The sequence below is a fragment of the Prinia subflava genome, chromosome 3 (genome assembly GCF_021018805.1).
Source record: "Prinia subflava isolate CZ2003 ecotype Zambia chromosome 3, Cam_Psub_1.2, whole genome shotgun sequence".
Classification (NCBI taxonomy): Eukaryota; Metazoa; Chordata; class Aves; order Passeriformes; family Cisticolidae; genus Prinia; species Prinia subflava.
The window spans coordinates 59,578,430-59,597,716 of record NC_086249.1 but is presented as its reverse complement, the minus strand read 5'-3'; the positions used below and the strand labels follow the sequence as shown (position 1 = coordinate 59,597,716).

At 35.6% G+C, this 19,287-nt stretch overlaps 1 protein-coding gene across 2 annotated transcripts in view; it reads right to left on the bottom strand.

Moving 5' to 3' along the window:
* Positions 1-1,620: 1,620 nt before the first annotated feature.
* NDFIP2 (Nedd4 family interacting protein 2) overlaps positions 1,621-19,287 on the bottom strand; it is a 44,575-nt gene continuing 26,908 nt past the window's right edge. For both annotated transcript variants that reach the window (XM_063392286.1, XM_063392287.1), the window contains 5 exons: positions 19,011-19,098; positions 11,652-11,776; positions 8,556-8,622; positions 5,042-5,147; positions 1,621-3,176 (listed from right to left, as the gene is read on the bottom strand). In XM_063392286.1, coding sequence (XP_063248356.1) covers positions 5,044-5,147; positions 8,556-8,622; positions 11,652-11,776; positions 19,011-19,098 — 384 coding nt within the window. In that variant the 3' untranslated portion in view covers positions 1,621-3,176; positions 5,042-5,043. The remainder of the gene's footprint in view (positions 3,177-5,041; positions 5,148-8,555; positions 8,623-11,651; positions 11,777-19,010; positions 19,099-19,287) is intronic.

Below are 19,287 nucleotides of genomic sequence, written 5' to 3'. Positions count from 1 at the left end.
TTTGTAAGGAATAAAAAAAATTCCCTTCAGAATTTCCAGGTGCTTTATTTATTAACTACAGCCAACGTGCAGTAGAACAGCCTTCTGCCTACCCTTGCAGGGAGCATAGTCAATGCACAGAGAAAGGAGAAGTGATGTGGAGCTGGAAAGCATATGCTAATTAGAGAACATACAGATGGTAAAACTGTACTCAGAATTATAAGGAAAAAAGATAAGGATCTCTGAATGGTGGAAAACAACACACACTGGAGCAACCATAACCTGGACTGTGCTGGTAACTGTGTACATGTTAATCACGTTTTAGCATGATTAGATTTTTTTTTTTGCCTTATTGAGAGATATTTACCTCCATATCAGAGGTAATTTATCTTCTCTTCAAAAAGTGAAGCTACTTACTGTCATTTCATGAGATGAATGTGTTTTGCTCAGGTGAACAATGTAAGGAACCACACAGGAGGAACTAATGCAGAGTACTATGGGAAAATATTCTCAAAAAGTGGAAGATAGATTAAAAGCTTCCTGATGTTACAATAACACATGAATAAAGCCACTTTTCCTCACCTGTTGTCATTTTTCAAAGGAATGGAAGCAGATACAGAAAGAGTAGGGTGTTGAAATCAGGTGTAAAGGTGTTGCAGGAAAACGACTGTGTTCACACCTCAGGTGAGACAGCAAAGCACAAGCTTGGAGACAACCTCTACTCTGTAAGGGGACTGAAACTGAGTGACAGATCATTTCTGAAATGTGTTAATAGAGTCCCACAGGTTACCTGAATCACATTCAAGGTGTTAATCCTTCTGTGGTGTCTACATCAATAGAAGTAGATGACAAAACTAGAAAAATTTCAATGCCATCTGCTCAAATAAACCAGAATCTTCTCTCCTCACCTTGCCTCTTCAGCTGTTTCTGTCCCAAGTTTCAAAGACGTATTTGCATTCACACAAAATCTGTTTATAGTCAACTTCACTGCGATACTGGAGCTTCTCCCCCCACACCCGCAAGACACAAAGCAAAGCTGGCCAGGTGTCTCTAAACCACAGAGCCAGCTGCTCCAAACCAAGCTCACAGGAAATAGCAAGGAAAATATGCAGCACTTGACACATCTGGAATAGATTGCAGAGTTTTTGAAAATACTGTCCCAGTTCCCTTCCTCCTGCTGATGAGATTTCAGGCTTCCAAACTGATGCATCAACCATAGAGGATTAGATAATGTGTAGATTTTTAACCCTGCATATTCTTTCTGACCAAATGAGAATTTTTCCAAGGTAGTACACAAAGTATGCGTATGCGTATGAATCTTGCTATGAAATGCCTGGACCCAACAGAAGTAATTCTACCAGCAGTTGCTCCTTAATATGGGAAAACTGGTATAGTTGAAAAATAGTGCTAGTTGATTTTGGTAAGCATGGAAAATGAAGCAATATTGTCTGCTTTGCATGGTTGCATTAACTCCTTAAAAGAAATATCCTCACAGTTGTTGTCATAGAACGTGAGATGAAAATGAGCAGGGAGGATTGGTCAGTACCTATTTTGCCAAGTAATTCGTCTGTAATTCCATGTTGACACAAATACTGCAGTGTGCATTTTTCGATATAAAGTACAAAAAAAACCCCAAAACCATTAAGTCTTAATTAGCAAAACAAAGCAATGCTTTATTATTTGCTTCTTTTTCATCTGGACAATGAATGCAAAAGAACACAGAAACAAATAGAAGTTTAGAAGGAAATCCCAATAGGATATTGAACATAATACTTAACTTTCTTCTTTCCATCAAAAGCTGAGAAGTAGAGGTACCCCTAAAGTTTTAGTCACTATCAGATATCTCTGAAAGATTAGGAAAATGAAAATGTTTACATATGTATATTTTAAACATTCATTATAGATACAAAACTCAATACAGCACTAGCTTAACACAACATAAACCTCACTGGTTTTAATGTTAGTAATAAAAAAGCAGAATTCTAATTAAAATAAAAATGGAGGAAACTATTTGTACTTTTTTCCTCAAAGGTGCAACCAACAGCCAATGTATTTTTGCAACTGAGATTCCAGTTGTACAAAGGTCTGAGAGATGTCTTCTCCTATTTAAAGAAGAAGCATAAATTTCACAAAATTTAAAAGAAACGACACATGCATGAACTGTAGACAGTACCCCGTAAAGAGATGATATTTATAAGAATGTAATAGTATACCTTAAATGAATAAAGAGAGAGGTAAAACACATTTTCTACTTTCAGAGGTTTAAAAGGTATTTTTCCTTCATAGACTATTTCCCAAATTACCTTGCATTTAAACTAGTTTGTTCTTATGAAATTAGACAATGTATTTGTTCTAAACAAGCATTATAAAGTATTTGTATGATTTTTTTTGAGAAGCACTCAATGTGGATGTTGTATTTATAGTGACCTCAAGAATGCAGACCTCCAAAATTACATCTACTACTAACTAAACCTTTAATAGCCAATTAACAAAAAAAATGTATATAGCTCTAAGATTAAACAAAATTTAGAGAATATATTGTTACAAAATATAGTTTGACATATTTCCTAAGAAGCAATTAAAACAGTCATTTATGCAGTTATTTACAGGGGACTCAAAGTGTATCAGTTTTAGCCCAAACCAGTATATTGGTTTGAATTCAATAAAATATTGGCAAATATAAGTTTGACAAAGAACTCTGGGGTTCAGTAAACTTAAAAATGTTCTATACAATCATTAGATGAATCTAAATTATATTAAAAAACCTATCTGAACTGGTTAATCTGAACCATTTAATGCATTTCATTGTACTCAGAAGTTCAGATCACCAAGTCAGTGGTACATACAAGCTGTGAAACAAGTTACCACTCAAATCTTTTAGATACAACAAGCACAGATTAACTGAGTCTGACTGTACCCAATCTATACTTACAGATAGTTTGTTTTTACTTCAATATTATCTTTTTAACAAGCACATATACAAATGTGCTAAAACAAAAGGCAGCAATTATAAATATTTACTAGAATGACCAGAACTGGTAATTGATCATAAACCATCCTGTCATTCATTTCTGAAGCCATATTTTCATTAATTTGTCTTCTGGTTTTAGTAGCCTTCTATCTTATTAACTTGGAGGGTTACAGATCATCTGGAAGTTTCACACCAGCATAAGAAAGGAATGTCTGTTCGATGCAGTCTGCAGATAAAGAAAAAGTTGTACTTCAATTCATTGCCGTGACTCACCAGAAGCAGTGTTGCTAAGTGACCAGCAAACCCGAACTGCAAGCAAAACAGCAGACTCCCCACCTCCCATGTCAGGATGGGAGAAAAAAACCACAAAAACTTACTGTTATTTTGTTATCATTTCAAAAGAACACCTGAGAGTATTTCTAATTGTATGGGTGTTATTTGTTATTTATTAAAACTAATAATCAGTGTAGAGGAGTCACTTTAGAGGAGTTTGCTCGTCTATGCAAGAACAAGGACATTAAAATGTAATAGCAATTAATTTGAACTTCTTGTTTCCCTACTTAAGATGCTTCAAAAACATAATATTTACATGTTCATCTCTCTAAACACCCCACAGATCTCATGAGCCCACAACCTGCACATCTCAGTGGTGCTTACAGGTAAAGAAAAAATTCAAAGCCACTGAACTCTGACAGGACAGCTCATTAACTCCAGTAATCCCTGGGTTAAACAGTGTTTTGTCTCAATACAGAATTTTAACTGCAGAAGAGCAAGGAATCCTAGACTGTATTGTCCTACACTTTCACTATTCTCTTCAAACTACAGTTCTCAAATAAAATTTAGTCCTAACAACTGGTTTTAAAATCGTATTTTTAAACTTTACTGTACTGAAACCTAACAGATATTTTCAGTCACATGTCTCCAAATTTCACTGTTCTGAAGAGGCTACCACAATGCTAAAAAAAGAAGCCATATCTACCTATTGCAAAAAGGCAATGCTGCCAAGTAGTTGCCAATTTAGATTTAGAAAAGGCAATATACACGTCAATTAATTAACTTACTGCACAATTTGGAAAAATAATAACACATTTAAAAGAAATATTTCACAGTTACATTGACTGTGATTTTTTTAATCAAGTGTATATTGTATAGCACACATTCATCATTAGCTGTTTTTAAATGTTTATCATTGTCTTATATAAAAAGAACCTTTCTTTTTTTCAGTCACATTCTGTCTCTGTTTTCAGGCTTTAAAAATGTGTTGCAGGCTAATTCAAATTGATCCTGTGATCAATCCTGGAGAAAATCTATAAAATACTTTTTTTTTTACAGCAAACGTAGCTTCTCAGGTATGTCAAAATACAGTCTTTATGCAATTTTAGCAAAGTGCAAAGCAATGAAAATGCTGCAATACTTATTTCTAGGCTTAAATTTATCTTGTCATGTAATTTAAATAAAAAAAAGTTGAATGCAAATAAAGACCCCTGGTTTAAGTTGCATAGTGAAGTTGAATAAATCCACTTAACGGACAAATAGTATTAAAAAGAAAAGAGTGGCTATGTGCCAGACTGATTAGTCAGCTACCTGAAGGATATATAAAGCACATTGTTGCATACACAATAATCATACTTGTACATGACTGTCTTAATCCAGTCATGTAAAGAGAGACAATACTCAACTATTGTTTGCATGTTCAGACCCATGTCAATCAGATTTAATATGCAGGCAGATTAGTGCTTCCTAACTTGCTGACAACAGGTTGACTACTAAAGCCAGTTTTCCAGTACAAAGGATAGTATCCTGACAGCAGCAGATAGTGCTTCTTAGGAAAAATAACATGTTCCTCACAATTTTTGTTGCTGAACATTAGTTCCAGGGAAGACTGGATGCAATGAGAATGCATTATTTGCTTTCAAGCAAGAGACTTCACACATCTCTGAGCCCATGAAGAATATATATACAATAATCATGACAGATGTTCAAAAACCATGCAACTTCTATTTCATGAGAGAAGTTTGATTATTTATTTTTAATATTTCTTTCTTCTCAATTTTCCTGAGAAAGATAACCTTATCACTAAAAAGGGCTTACCTTCAGTACAAGAAAAAAAATCTTGTTCTGTGAGCAGCTGCCATGCTTTCAGACATATTTCTGACTTTAAGGTAATTAACAAAGCCTCGAAAGAATAGAAGGAGTCCTGAAAGTGTAGAAAATGCACAAAGTTAAGTACATTAAAATAAATACACACTATCCCACATTATTCTTATTAACAGAGTTTTTAAAATCTAGCCTACAACATAAATTGAAGTCTTTATTTATTATTCAGAAATTCAACAAGCAAGTCAGCTTTCACCTTGTGATACAAAGATTCAATTTTATGAAAGATTTTTCACAAATTTTAGAGCTTTTCAGTTCAAGTGTCATCTGCTAAAAAGACTGCATAAAAATACCAACAAAGACAAAAAGAATGCTGAAAAGTAAAAGAATCTGATTTGCAAATTCTCTTCAAGTAGAATTCTCAAAATAAATTATTAGAAGAGTTACAAGAGTATCTAGTTTACAAAATGTACCTTTAACAATGTGCACAATAAATGTACTGCAATTCAAATGAGGAAAAAAAAAAAAGACAAAGTAAGGATTGCTCTAGGAAGACGCCAATAATGAATTATAGCAGATTATGACTTGGGATTTAACCATCTATGAAAAAACACCTGTCCAAGTGGAGAAAGAACAATTGCCAAAGAAGATTACTCAACATATGTCAATATTACAGTTTTTGTCAACTCCAATTTCAAAATCTTTTAAATTTTCTGCATTTCACTGCATTTGAAAGAATATTTCCACAAAGTAGAAAAAGATGTAGACTATAGTCACAGAGAAGTCACATTTCCAATAATGGTACCTTGAAGATATATGCTTATGTGAATATACACATGTGCATTAAAACTCCAAATGTTCAAATGAAAATCCAAACTGATGTTTTACAAGTTTAGCAAAGGATCTAATTCTTTTCTTTCCTACATGATGTACTTTTACTTCCTGCTGTCCTGGATGAGTCCCTGATTTTTTCCAATGATAAATTTTTTCTTCTCTAAATTATTTTTGTTTGTGATTTTTTTAACTTTCCTTTTGCTTTTTAACCAAAGCTTCATTAGAACATGCATGCAAGCAAAAAAACAAAACAAAAAACAAAACAAAACAAACACCCCAAAAAAGAAAAAAACCACAACAAAACAAAAATGCCCCACCAAAACAACCAACAGAGAATGGTCTGTTAACCAGTGGAACTTCACCTAAGCCAGACAGATTTCTGTGATTAAGGCAACTTCTCCATAGAGAAGAAAGCAGTAAGATCTTGACCTCTACTACAAAACCTGCTACCCAAAGGCTACCAGACATAGTCCCCCTTTCAACTGAAAAGCTGAAACAGCAAAATGAAGGCAGGCAGCTCTTTAGGTGCTTGATAGCATATTTTATGCATTTTGCATGATGGAAAACCAGTCCAAGCTCAAGTCATATTTTACATTTCTCTGTTAAGGGAAGAATGAAAAAGAAATATCCACTTTCCATTGTGTTCCTCAAGAAGAAACAATGGCTAACATTTAAATTTAAAATTCAGAATTGTCTCTCTCCAATTTTTTCACTGTACATGACAGCTCTTTGGAAAGAGACCACTTTGCTTTTCTGTGACGCCTAAGCAGATTTTTCCAGATGTTGAAAGAAGGAAAGCAAGCAGAAACAGATCGGTGAACACCAGAAGAGAGGAGAAGGCAGTAGGTGGGCTGAAGGATGTCAAAGGGCTATGCACAAGAAAGACTCCAACTCATTCACTCCTAGAGAGATGCTGGACATACTACTTTGTGAGCTCTAACAAAAGGTTATCCAAAACAACAAAACATAGATCTGGTTGGCAGTGTTCCCATGACATGATAATACTCCTCCATGTCCTGCTAAGTAGCTTTTTTAGGTAGAATCTTTCTATGGTGTTCTAGCAATACCATATAGCCACTTTATCAGTTTAAAAATATTGTTGGTATATTTCATGTAAAACATACATAACACAAGGGAATGTTGACTGCTGGATGCACACTGTATGCCTCAGAGTGCTTTTTATTCCAAGGTATATTATAAACTTTGTGATTTAAAGAAAAAATAAAAAATCCTCAGACACTTCAGACTGAAAACAAGGCTTTCCCAAACTAAAGGGAGCTATTTCCTGAACATGTGCAAAAGACTAGTAAAAAAAAAACTACAGCTTTTTCCATGGACATGTGGGAACAGGGGGAGTGCTAGGGGAAGAACGCTGTTTTCATCCTAGTGAAAAAAGGTGTCAAACCCCAGTCTCAGTCACCACAGACCTTGGTTTTAATTAAAAACTTATCTGGAGATGTTTATGCTTGCAAAGAGTCATTTCACTTCAATGTCTGTTTGTGTCTGCAGAGTCATTTCACCTACATCAATACAATAACCTCAAACAATACAAAAACATTCAAGGGACTGATGCTCTGATGTGTTAAACATTTGCAGGTTTTATGTATTTCAAGCAACCAAGGGCACAACAGCAGAACAAGGTGGGCATTAGAAAGTCTGATGAATGCCCGTGAACACTAGGAAAAGGCAGATAAATTTTTCAGGTACGCTGTTTAGAACTTTTGGCATTTCTTGCAAGATAAATAGCAAGTCACAAACAGCGAAGATCTCAGAGTTGGTGTTTTTTCTTAACTTACTCAACACTTCATTCTAACATCTGCTGTTAGCCACTTGAATCAACTCACTCAAAGGGAAGAGTGCCACCTACTGAACCACCAACAGCTTACCATGCCTCCAGAGCTGGAAACAGAAATTAAAATTCATAGCAGCACTCACTTCTGTAAAAGAAAATCATTCCAAATTCCATATTCAAATTACAAAATCCACAGCTGGAAAAAAGTTATAGTGGTTTGGATTGGTATATCCTCATTAAAAAGAAACAGAAGAGCAGAATTTGATGTGTATAAGACTTTGAACATGGGCAGGCAGAGCTCTTAAGAGAAAGCTGACATCATGGGACCGCTGTGATCAGCAAGCATGAAGCCATTCTCTCATCCTACTGAGCAACTGCTGATGCAGTTTGCATTTCAAAGGACTCAAAAAGGACATTTTGTGACCTGTGCACAAGACAACAGACTCCACCGTCCTGGGTTCAGTCACATTTCTTAAAATTTAATACTTGACACATAGGTATTTACATGTAAATACTACTTATCACTCACTTTTCAATATGTTCTCTACATAAAGCCAAAGTTTCATTACGCAGTTCTGCACCCTTGGATCAGTAGAAGCAGCTTAAAAAGCACAAAGTGCAAGCGTGTTTTACACAAACTCATATGCAGAACAATTTTTTTTTGAGCTGAAGGGTATTTGAATAGTCCACAGTTCACACAATAATACCACTATGGTAACCAATAACCTCATGAATACTAGGAAAATAAAAACAACATACTAAATTATCAGCAGCTAAGGAAAAGTACATAGTTAAACTTGTTACAAAACTTATTTACAATTACATGATTCATCTTTAGAGCACTTTCACATCAAAACAGAGATGAACTCAACTGCCACTTACCAAGTACGAGAAATATCCACCAAAGCCAGTACTGTCCATTGAAATATCCAGTAAAATAATCTGAAAACTGAAATTCATACATGAGGCTTAGATACAGTAATATAGATGACTAAGACATATTTAATGCACTATGCAAATAGAGAAAGCATGGAGAAAAAAGCAAGTTAAAATAAAAGTAATGTAGCCTACTAAAATGCAACACTAGTACTTGCACAGCAGTTTAATACACAAATAAAACACTTCTAGTGTCTGTTGGTTTCCAGAGTAGTAAGTAAAAATCTCTAAAAAATATGTGTGCACCCGTATAAAAAATATATATATATGAAAAATACCCTTGTATTACTTGTCAGTAACCTGACATTTCTTATTATAATGAACCACCACTTGTCGATTTTTCCTTTTCCCCCCAGTGGCTGCCATCCCAAACACATTACAGCAGCCTGCTGCTTTAGATATTAACACGAAAAGCCACATTAGTTTAATCTTATCAGACAGGGATGTTCTGCTGACCCCACAAAAGAAGAGCTTTTGACCTTCTGTATACCCCCTACTGTTAATCGCTGCCACGAATACCAGCCCCATAAAGACCCCCAACTCATTAAAGTCTTTTCATTTTCAAACCAGCATTCAGTTCCCAGCAGTGAGCTGAACGCAACTAAATGAACCTTGAAGTGCCATTTCAACTGTTCCTGCGAGTGACCATGGCAGACAGTTTTGTCCTCCCTGTGAAGTGGGAGGCAGCTGGAGGGCAGGGTGTGATCACAGGAGACAGGTATCTGTGCCTTTACCAGACTCCAGACTTCATGCTTGGCTGATAAAAAGGCTAATCAAATGTCTCCAAAACCCACACAAAAAGTAGAAATGAGGAGATGAGTGAAGAGTTGCCAGAAGGAATAAAATAACCTACTTAGCAGCTCTGCACACTTTCCATACACTTTTACCCAGCTATCATTCATTATGTTTACTGCATCCTGACAGTGCTTCCCATTTGCCCTTTCTAGGACATCTCAGTACATCAACCAAGTAGTAATGAAGGAGAAATAAAAAACCCTGAACAAACAAAAGAACCGCCCACCCCCCAAAAAAAAAAAAAATCCAAACAAACAAACAAACAAAACCAACAAAACAAAACCAGCCAAAACCAACCAAAAGATACTAGGCCACATATGCAACCAGATGAAAACTGAAGACATTTAAAGAATTCCAGATAAAATTTTTTCTTCAATTTATCCACACATTTTCTCCAGAATAAAGCCAGGTCATGTGGATTCTTTGAGATTTTATTCTTATATCCTCTATTCATTTCTATCATCAATCAAAGAAAAAATAGCAAGAAATAGATTTGCTAAGTTGAACTAAAGAATTGGTATTTACATTATTCCTACATAAATACTCAATTCCTAGGATTTTGACAACACATTGACATTGATCCTATCCCACTTGTTAGTCAGTATTTTCAATTCTCTAGACATTATGTGTGTGTGCATATAAATATAGACACACACACAAACATATGAATATACTTTTTCAATACAATTACAATTACAATTTCAATACAGTTACAATTTCATTTAATTGGAAAGAAGATTTACTAAAACCAACAATCAAATACTTGCCCACGTGCATTACCCTCCTCTCCTACTCTCCTTGGGCAGAATCAGCCATAGCTGCAGAATTTTCCCTATAGTAAAATTGTGCTTTTGTTCCCCCTGCTCTTCCTTCTCCCCAGTAAAAATTACCCCAGATCAGGCATATGTGAATTCAGGCTGTTTAGACATAAAAAATTTTGTATCACTGCCCCTGTGTGACAAAGGGTGACACAAGCCTTTGGAAGATCTTGAAAGAAAGGAACAGAACAATTTGGTGCACACAGGCCTGCTTGTGTGCCACCATTAAAACGACTGTCAACACACACCTCCCAAGCTTTCTGCTCTTGTCCTACGAAGGAAGACAGTAGAGGAACATGATGATCTTTATTATGAAAAAAACCACCCCTTTCAGAGGTCTTAGAATTGGCCAGCTCTAATATTTTTGAATTAGTAATGCATTACATACAATAATTTAATCTCAGTCTAGAACACAGTAACTCTGCAAGGAAGTTTAGCATATATTAATTTTTATATTTGTTTTGAGCACATTTTCCAGGAGAGAGGAATAATAAAACTGACACAATGAGCAAGTTCTGCCCTCTGTTTAGTATGCCTTAAGGGAAGCTGAAAATATCCCAAACCAATGCATGACTGAAAAATTTATGCCTTCTGTCTCCATTAACATGAATTCCATCTCAGCCCCTGAATTCCAATAAATACACCAGAATCACATCTCATCCAGCAGCATTTCCCTGCTCTGAACGAGCAAAAAGGAAATTTAAAAAAACTGCTCTAAGAAGGATGCAAGTACACATCCAGGAACGACCATGCAATCTGTCAACAATATTTTTACTATCATGCTAAGACTAAATCAAGTTACTAACACACACAGAGGAAAAAAAAATTCAAAGAAGATCACTGATGGCAGAATATGAAAGATATGTAAGTTATCCAAGATCTTTTTCTTTGTTAAAAGGGATTTTAAATGTTGTGTCTCACATATGTAGAATTCAAGTTCAGAAAGCATAATTACATTTCATCTAGCATCCACTTAGCTACGTAACTTGCATTTGGCTTATGTGCCTTTTGGAAGAGTATCTAGTTTTACAGTGAAAGCATCAAGAACCAAGCATTTAAGATTGGAAAAATGTGACTAACTTCATATTTACATTGGACTTGATATTATATGTATCTTACAGGGAATAAAATAATCAAACACAAAGAAGAAAAGCTTTTTATATTCCCTTCCCAACAGGCCAAGACATTACAAACCTTTTATAAATGACACAATAATACCGGTGATATTTTAGGTACTTGCTCCATTTCTTCTGTAGACTTTTAAATACTGTACAAGGAATGAGTCATTCTACATTCATTTTAGTGGAAATGCGAACATCAAATGCTTTGTCAGGTAAAAAAAAGAAGAAATACTGAAATTCAATTCCCTTATTATATCCTTGAATAAATTGTTATGGGCTTGTTCTACAGTGGGAATCAAGAAACATACCCGTACAATGAGAATCCATTTGATCAGGGAGAGACCAAATCCACAGATTGCACCATACCTTCCAGCTATGGTATTTGTTATACAGAAGGATAAACAAAATCCAATCCAGTTGAAAATAAACGCCACTATAAAATAAAAGAAACAGTAGCTTCTGTTAATCTGTATAACTAAGCAAACAGACTTAAGTAATTTCACTTTTAAACTACTAAGGACATGCTTACACAGTCAGTTAATTCCCTTCCGGTAATTCAGGCTTTCAGAGATTGACTTTGAACCCAGACATTCCCCATGGTATAGTCACTTAATGACAAAGTAAATGGTAAACAGGTTGGAACCTACTACTTTACACAAGAGAAAATTCCAACACAAAAGGAAGTATTACACTGCAATAGACACCAGATTATACTGGACATAAGTAAATTACAAAAAGGACTACAACATACAAAATTTGGATTAAAACAAAGACGAAAAATACTTGCTACATTTTTATAACCAAAAATATAGTTATATGCACACGCATGTGCTTGTATCAAGGCTGCATATTCAGCTTTATCCAGTTTGGATAGAACAGAATAAAAGCATCCACTCTTGCTCCGTAAACTTAGTGTAGAAATGAAGGTAAGTTGAGAAGCTGTTTCATGGGTCTCTTTTAGATCTATATTCACAAGACATAAGAAGCCTTGGGAGTTTTACACAGAAGTTTAAGAAATCAATGAACAAAAAGGACATTGAGCATAACTACACCTATTGCTTCAATTAACACTTTTACACACCACCCAGTTCAACAACCTAAAGTTTCATATCTGCATATGTACTTGGCAATCAGCATCACCACCTGTATTGACTTCAGGTTGCATGCATTACGTCAGAGTGTGAGAATTCACAATTAGGGGAATGGCCCAGCTTGGGAGTCAGTGAGGACATCTAAAAAGAAAATCACCAAACAGAAGAGCTAGAGGAACTGGTAGAAGGAAACTCAAGGAATTCTGGAGAGGACATGACAGTGGAAATTTGAAAACATTAGGGAACTCCACAGTAAACACAAGAATCACAGAGGATGGAAAGAGAAATGGAAGAGAGGTAGAGGGGAACAAAACCCCTGCCCACAGATCCTTAACGCTTAACATCCCAAACTTAGCTACATAAAATTCAGACATTAAATCACCAGCGGAAAATAAGTTTGTCTCGTCAGTAAAGTCTGAACACACAATTACAAACAGAAAATTGCTATATAGTTTCCTTTAATTAAAGCATTTTGAGATACTATCTGTAAAACCACTAGTTTTGTACTTTAAAACCTTCTTACAATTCTTCCAATAATCCACATAAAGATGCAATGATATGCTCACAAATGCAAAATTAGTCTCTAAAACTGCAGTAGTATACCATGAACTTTAAATAAACTGAAGTTCCAAGAGAAGTTTTGAAAGGCTTCACATCAAAATAGTCATTTAGGACAAGTGAGAAAACATCTTGCATTGGTCAGAGACATGGGCAACAGACGGCAGCAACAGGAATTCTTACTTTTACACAATTTCTCCATGTCTCATTCTGGTTACAAAATACACTATTTGCTTTCAGAAAAGCATCTCCAGGTTCTGAGCAGACTACAATTCCTTCCAATTGCCTTTGTCTACATCAGGGTCAGCCTCATTTGCCTATCTGTATATCTTTTTCCATCATGTTGCATCCATGTGTATCTTCTGTCAGCCATGCAAGCTCTGAGCTTTATACTGCATCTGATAAGTTACTGCAGTTAATTCCTGTATAATTCCCGTCTCAACTTATTATTGCAATCAAAGTTGTTCATAATTCTCATCCCTGTGTTGCTATAGAAAGCCATAGCAGAAGCTCTCCCATCAAGCTGAGGGAGAAAATAAACCAGTGAGGGGAGTGACCAGTAAAAGGAATTATGTACTAATTTCTCTAGAATTACCAACTTCCTTCTCTATCTACTAGAGACAACTAAGTGGCTGTACAAGTTCCTTGCTGTAACAAATGCTATCCTCCACTATTTTTCTGCATCCACTCATTTTGTGAAATGTAAACGACATTGCTCAGGTGTTCTAGAGATGACCTTATCCTTCATACCTCATCAGCTTCCTCAACATTCCCACACATACCTGCCATGACACTAATAACATGCTATCATAATGAAAGCCATTCCTAAAATTGAGGGGGGGAAATCTAGTGAGTTGCTGCAAACACATCATGATTCTGACTAAAAAAGGAACTCCTAACTTCTGCTTGCCCATCCTCTTCACACAGCCAGGTTCTGTGTGCATCCTGTAGATCTCCACTGCAAATCAAACCACTGTGCAACAAGAATTGTTTTTTATCCCAGAAGTGATTACATTCCTACTTGAGCCCAACCTTCAGCTACTGTCAACTTTCCTTCAATGAATTTCAGACATTTAGATGAAACTCACACGGACTGCACTGGCACCATGATTTCAGTATCTACTCTTGACAATCTAGCACCATTCAGAGAAGTAGGACTGATAAAAGCACGATTTTTGAATTTTTTTTTTTAATAACTCCTGAGGTGATGACAAGAGGAGAGAGGAAGTCCATATAAATGTGGTTCACATAAAAAGAATATAAACATTAGCATTATCTCCTCATGAAAACAAAACTCACAATGGAACACATAAGATACTAGTTTTTTTGGGAGGAGGGTTGGACTAAAGGTCTTTTTAATAAACAGTGTTGGTGATCCAACACAGTCTTTACATTTATGCTGTATTTCTCCTTAAGGAGAGTAAGATAATCCCAGCTAAAATACAAAGTACAGGAGTTTTGAGTTGTACATATTGAAATACATCAGATGAAACGATAATGACAAGAGCATTACACTGTGACTTCTCCCCAGTTGCTCCAGCACTTCACCTGCTGAGTTTTTTTTACTTAGCCTTCCACAACCTTCCACACATTAATCACTTGTTTTAAGTTTATATTCAGTATCATGAAAAGAAGCCAGTAAAACTGATCTGAAGCCCTATGTTCCAAATTTTAGCCATGGCTCAAGCCTGTAATAAGATTATAATGGCAACTATATATACAAAAACCAACTTATGCTCAGTTATAGCCTTTATTCACAATTTGTTTGTTCATTTGCTTACTATTTTAATATATAGCAAATGCCAAAGAGCTTAATGTTTTCTACCTGGCCAAGACTTAGTAAGCATACTACAAAAACAAATAATCCTCTCCAAATCTCCATGCACCACTAGGAATTGTTCTTCTCATTCCTGTATACAATTTGTTCCATTCTTTAACTGGGATACACCTTTGCTCCATACTGAAAGTTCAGTTACAGAGTGATGATGATCACTAGAAGTACTGGCTATCAGCTTCCACACAAAACAGACAATCTTTTTCTTAGCAATAATGTTCAGAAACATTCCTCACCAATTCATTCATACTTGTTGTTGCTATGTTTTTCTTACTACTCAATTAGAAGCTTCTTCATCCCAAATGCTTTGTATTATATCTAAGGCATACAGAAAAAAACTATATAAGTCAAATTGTTTCTACAGAAAGAAGTTAGGTGATTGTGTATGAAGGTCAGTCAGCGCCCCCATAATAACCAGAGAGAAATAAGAACTAAAAACAGTTCATCTATCTCTCAACATTTAAAATTTTAATGAAGTGACTTCCCCTCAGCTTCTCTTGCATGACTAAGGGAAACCTGGATAACATTAGTGATGTAAGCATACAGAAGTTAGGCTTCCTAAAGTTACACAGAGGAAGCTTCCCATGGGAAATTCAATTATGCTTATCATGCTGAGGAGTCTCAGCAAGCATACACCAGGAGGCTGCACTCACCCTGAGCATATGATACAACTCTGCCTTCCAACTTGGGCTCCCTTGAAACCCCAGGAGCAGGTGTCCAAGCTTATGTGCAGTTTATTGACTGTTTGAGGCACTTAACAGTTTTGAAAACTGTATGAACATTAATTTACAAAATTTTGGTGTGGATATTTTCTGTTCAATATAGTGTCTAGGACACCATGTACATTTACATTTTCCCATAAAACAAAATTTTATTGCTGTGAGTTGTATAAGTGCTTAAATTGCCTAGATGTTCAGAAGGAACAGGTCAGATTTCTGTATGAGAATTTAAGCTTTGGTTGTACTACTGAACACTTTTCTCCCCTTTTTCCTACTTACTAATCCATCCATTAAGTCTGAATTCATTTTTCCAATGTTGTAGGGACAATGCAAATCTCCCTTACATGGTTTCGAAGAATTCAGATAAGCTCCACACTTCCTCTTGAAGACCCCATAGGAAAAAAGGTTGGTTCTAAAGCATTCCTTAAACATATAGGAAAACCATATAAGGCTTTTAATCATGTCCAAAAGGACTTCCTTCAGAGAACCTACCAGTATGAGTTTATCAGACATAATTCAAAAGACTTCTACTACAGGCAGATTATGCATGAAAACCAAAACTTTTGTTTATGACAGTTACTTGCTCTATCACAATTACAGCTGTTCAAAATGGAAATACACAGCTCAGAAATTCCAGCCTTTTGTGGTGCATACAAAAAAATACTCTGAGAAAATCACCTACTAACTTCCTTTGGCATTCTAGAAAACTTATACTATGCTGTATAAGGCACAGCTGACTTAAAAATATAAAATAGGAAAAAACCCATGAAGAGGTCTGATAGCATTTTTTTCCATTTTACATTCATAGCAAAATGAGTATATTCACACATATTCATTTCCCTCAAAATGAGAAGCTGATAGACACCAGTCCTGACCATTAGAGAGCAGATTGTTAGCTCACCAACATAATCACAGACTAAGGGCAACGCCAATTTCCTGAAACATGGTTTTACCATATATTAGAAATACAATGTGTTGTTTTTGAAGGTTTTTCACCAAGTTTCTGGATCAAGCAAAAAAAATCCACCTCCTCGTGGAAAGGACTTCACTTCTTTAGTGTGTATTGTCCCATTCCATTTAGTTCTGCTAAAGATAACAACACTTTATAGCTTAGGTGGGAAACAGGTCTGTAACTGGCATGCACCAGGATCCGAAAACAACCAAAACCCCCCAATAAACTGATCTGGCCACTAGATGGCCTGGAGACAGCAATTTTATGCAACGTGGGCAGCTACCACTAGATGGTGGCTACATATCATTAAGTGACTGCAATATGCAGGTAAGCTCAGTAAAAAGTTTATTTTGCTTCATTTGAACAAAATTAAATTAAAGAATGCTAGCTTACTGTTGTACTTAAAACAAAGCTATGTGCCCCTGCTTCCATCCCCAAGATCTTCCAAAGCTGTACTTGACAATCAGGGACGAGGTGGGAGAGCACATCTAGAAGGAGCCATTTGTTCACTTTCCTTTCACTAGAGAACTGTTCCTGATACAGTTCTCTCACATTTTAACTATTTGGGAGAATTCATTTGAGGCTTTCTGTGATCTGCCACCTCTACCTGCAGAATTTAAAGATATCCAACCCTGGGAAAATACCCAAAAGACAGCCTTACTGCAAATTTCATTTTAATTGCTGCTCTCTTAAATCTACATATATAAACTTTCTGGAGACTTTTTTCTCCATATTGGACAAACGTGAATACACAGTCCACAATATACAATATGCTCTCATTATGTTAAGCTCATTTTTCATTTAATTCTCAAAGTTCCTAAGAAAAACTTCTAAAATCTAGTATTACAGCTTTATTACTATCCATAACTGTGTTTTTGTGAACTCCTCATACTGAGCACAAACAGCAAGTAAAGTTGATCAATTCCCCTATGTAACCAGTATCCATAATAACCAACACATTCTAAATAAACACACACTAACAAATACCTTACAATGTGTAAGTACTCATTTTATGCATTTCTTTCATAGGTAAAGCAAAGTTTCCAATCAAAAAGTCTCAGAACAATTATGAAAAATTATGATCTACAGAGTATTTTTGTCCAGTGTATAAGAGTACTGCTCTGTGCAGTCAGACTCAGCTAAGTACCTATTTGAAGAGAAGGTTGCCAGTTTATCCAAGTAAATACTTGCATTCTTGAAGGTGAACACAAGATTCTGGGAATGCAGTTTTGGACATCTGTGACTTAAAGGACTTAAGACATATTAAAGCAAACAATCCCCTTGGCCTCCAAGTGCAGTGCTAATGAAGGCCCGAACCAGAATTTAAAAGGAAGAACAAGTTCACACAGTAAAGGATCTTAATAGGTTAAATACAAAAAGTTACAAAATATAAAAAAGGGTGAGGAAAATAAAGCAAAAAGGAAAAATTAAGTCACACCTCCCTTTGCCCCCAAGAATATACTCTTTCTAGACTCCAACTACAGAAAAGAGATCAGACTACAAAACTCACTTTGTTGCTCTATAAGCATCTTTATAGATTTGCTTTGTGAGGCAGAGACATATTTTTATCCCAAGATGCAAGTACCTCATCATACATCAACATGAAAAAAAACTTTCTGTGAAAGCATTGTAACCTGTGTCTGCAACAACCAAAGAGATTGCAAAAAAGATTACAGAAAAAAGAACTATTACAAAACATAGGTTGAAAGACATAATGGATACTTCAGTGGATAACCAATCAGCTTTAATCCTGATGAATTCTCAGTAGAACAGATATATCCCCAACACCAAACTTCCATCCAGGTTGCCAAACATTTTTTTCAGAAAGGAAGGAAACCCTCAGAAATTAGAAAGAAATAAGCAATTGGTAAAACTAACACAGCTTCCTCATAAGGACAGCTTTTAGTTGCTAGATCTAACTTTGCTTAATGCAGTACACAAGTTACAAGACATGCACAGTGTGCACACAGTACATGACAAAGAGCTACAGGAAGGCTGGTTGAAATCAGAGGTTGAAATTATCCAAAGACAATGCATTCTTATATGACAGTGTTTTATATGACAGTGACAGGTCAACCTGAAAACAAGTATGGTTGGATTTGTTCCAGAAATCAACCAACAGCTGCCTAATTCACTACACTAACATTAGCAACTTTGATACAGTACATCATCTCTCTCAAATATTTTCTAGTTAAAAATCAATGGCCAGATTCCTGTGATCTGGCCTTTAATTCAAGTTGGTGGTCCTACTAGAAGATGATAGAATTTCCAGTGCTAGACTTTCAAGTATTTACTATGATTTTGCTTTGTCGCCTTATCTGTGACAGATGCCACCAAAAAAGGCAACATATTTGCTGTATCTTGAATAGGAAGTGTTTATATCTGTGCACAGGCAGAAAAAACTGTTCATTACAGTACATTAATGCAATTTATCACAGCTCTCTTTTATATTCCATAGGAAAAAGGTACAATTACGATACACCTCAGTACGTCTGGGATACAAGATAACTTACTGAAAAATGCCAACATGAAGATGCCATCATTGCCCACTCTAAGCTGATCTGCATCACTGAAATCATCCCGTGGTGGATACTCTTCTTCCTGGATTTACAGGTTAGTGATAATTTAGTGAAAAGTTTAGAATAACTGTCTATAGGATAAAGAATTAATCATGTTTCTAAAGCTAGAAGAAAATTGACATTTCTGTAACATGTCCACATAAAGGAAGTTTTTAAAAAATAATTTTTAACTATAAAACAAGTCTTATTTGTTGCTTATATTGACAGAGCC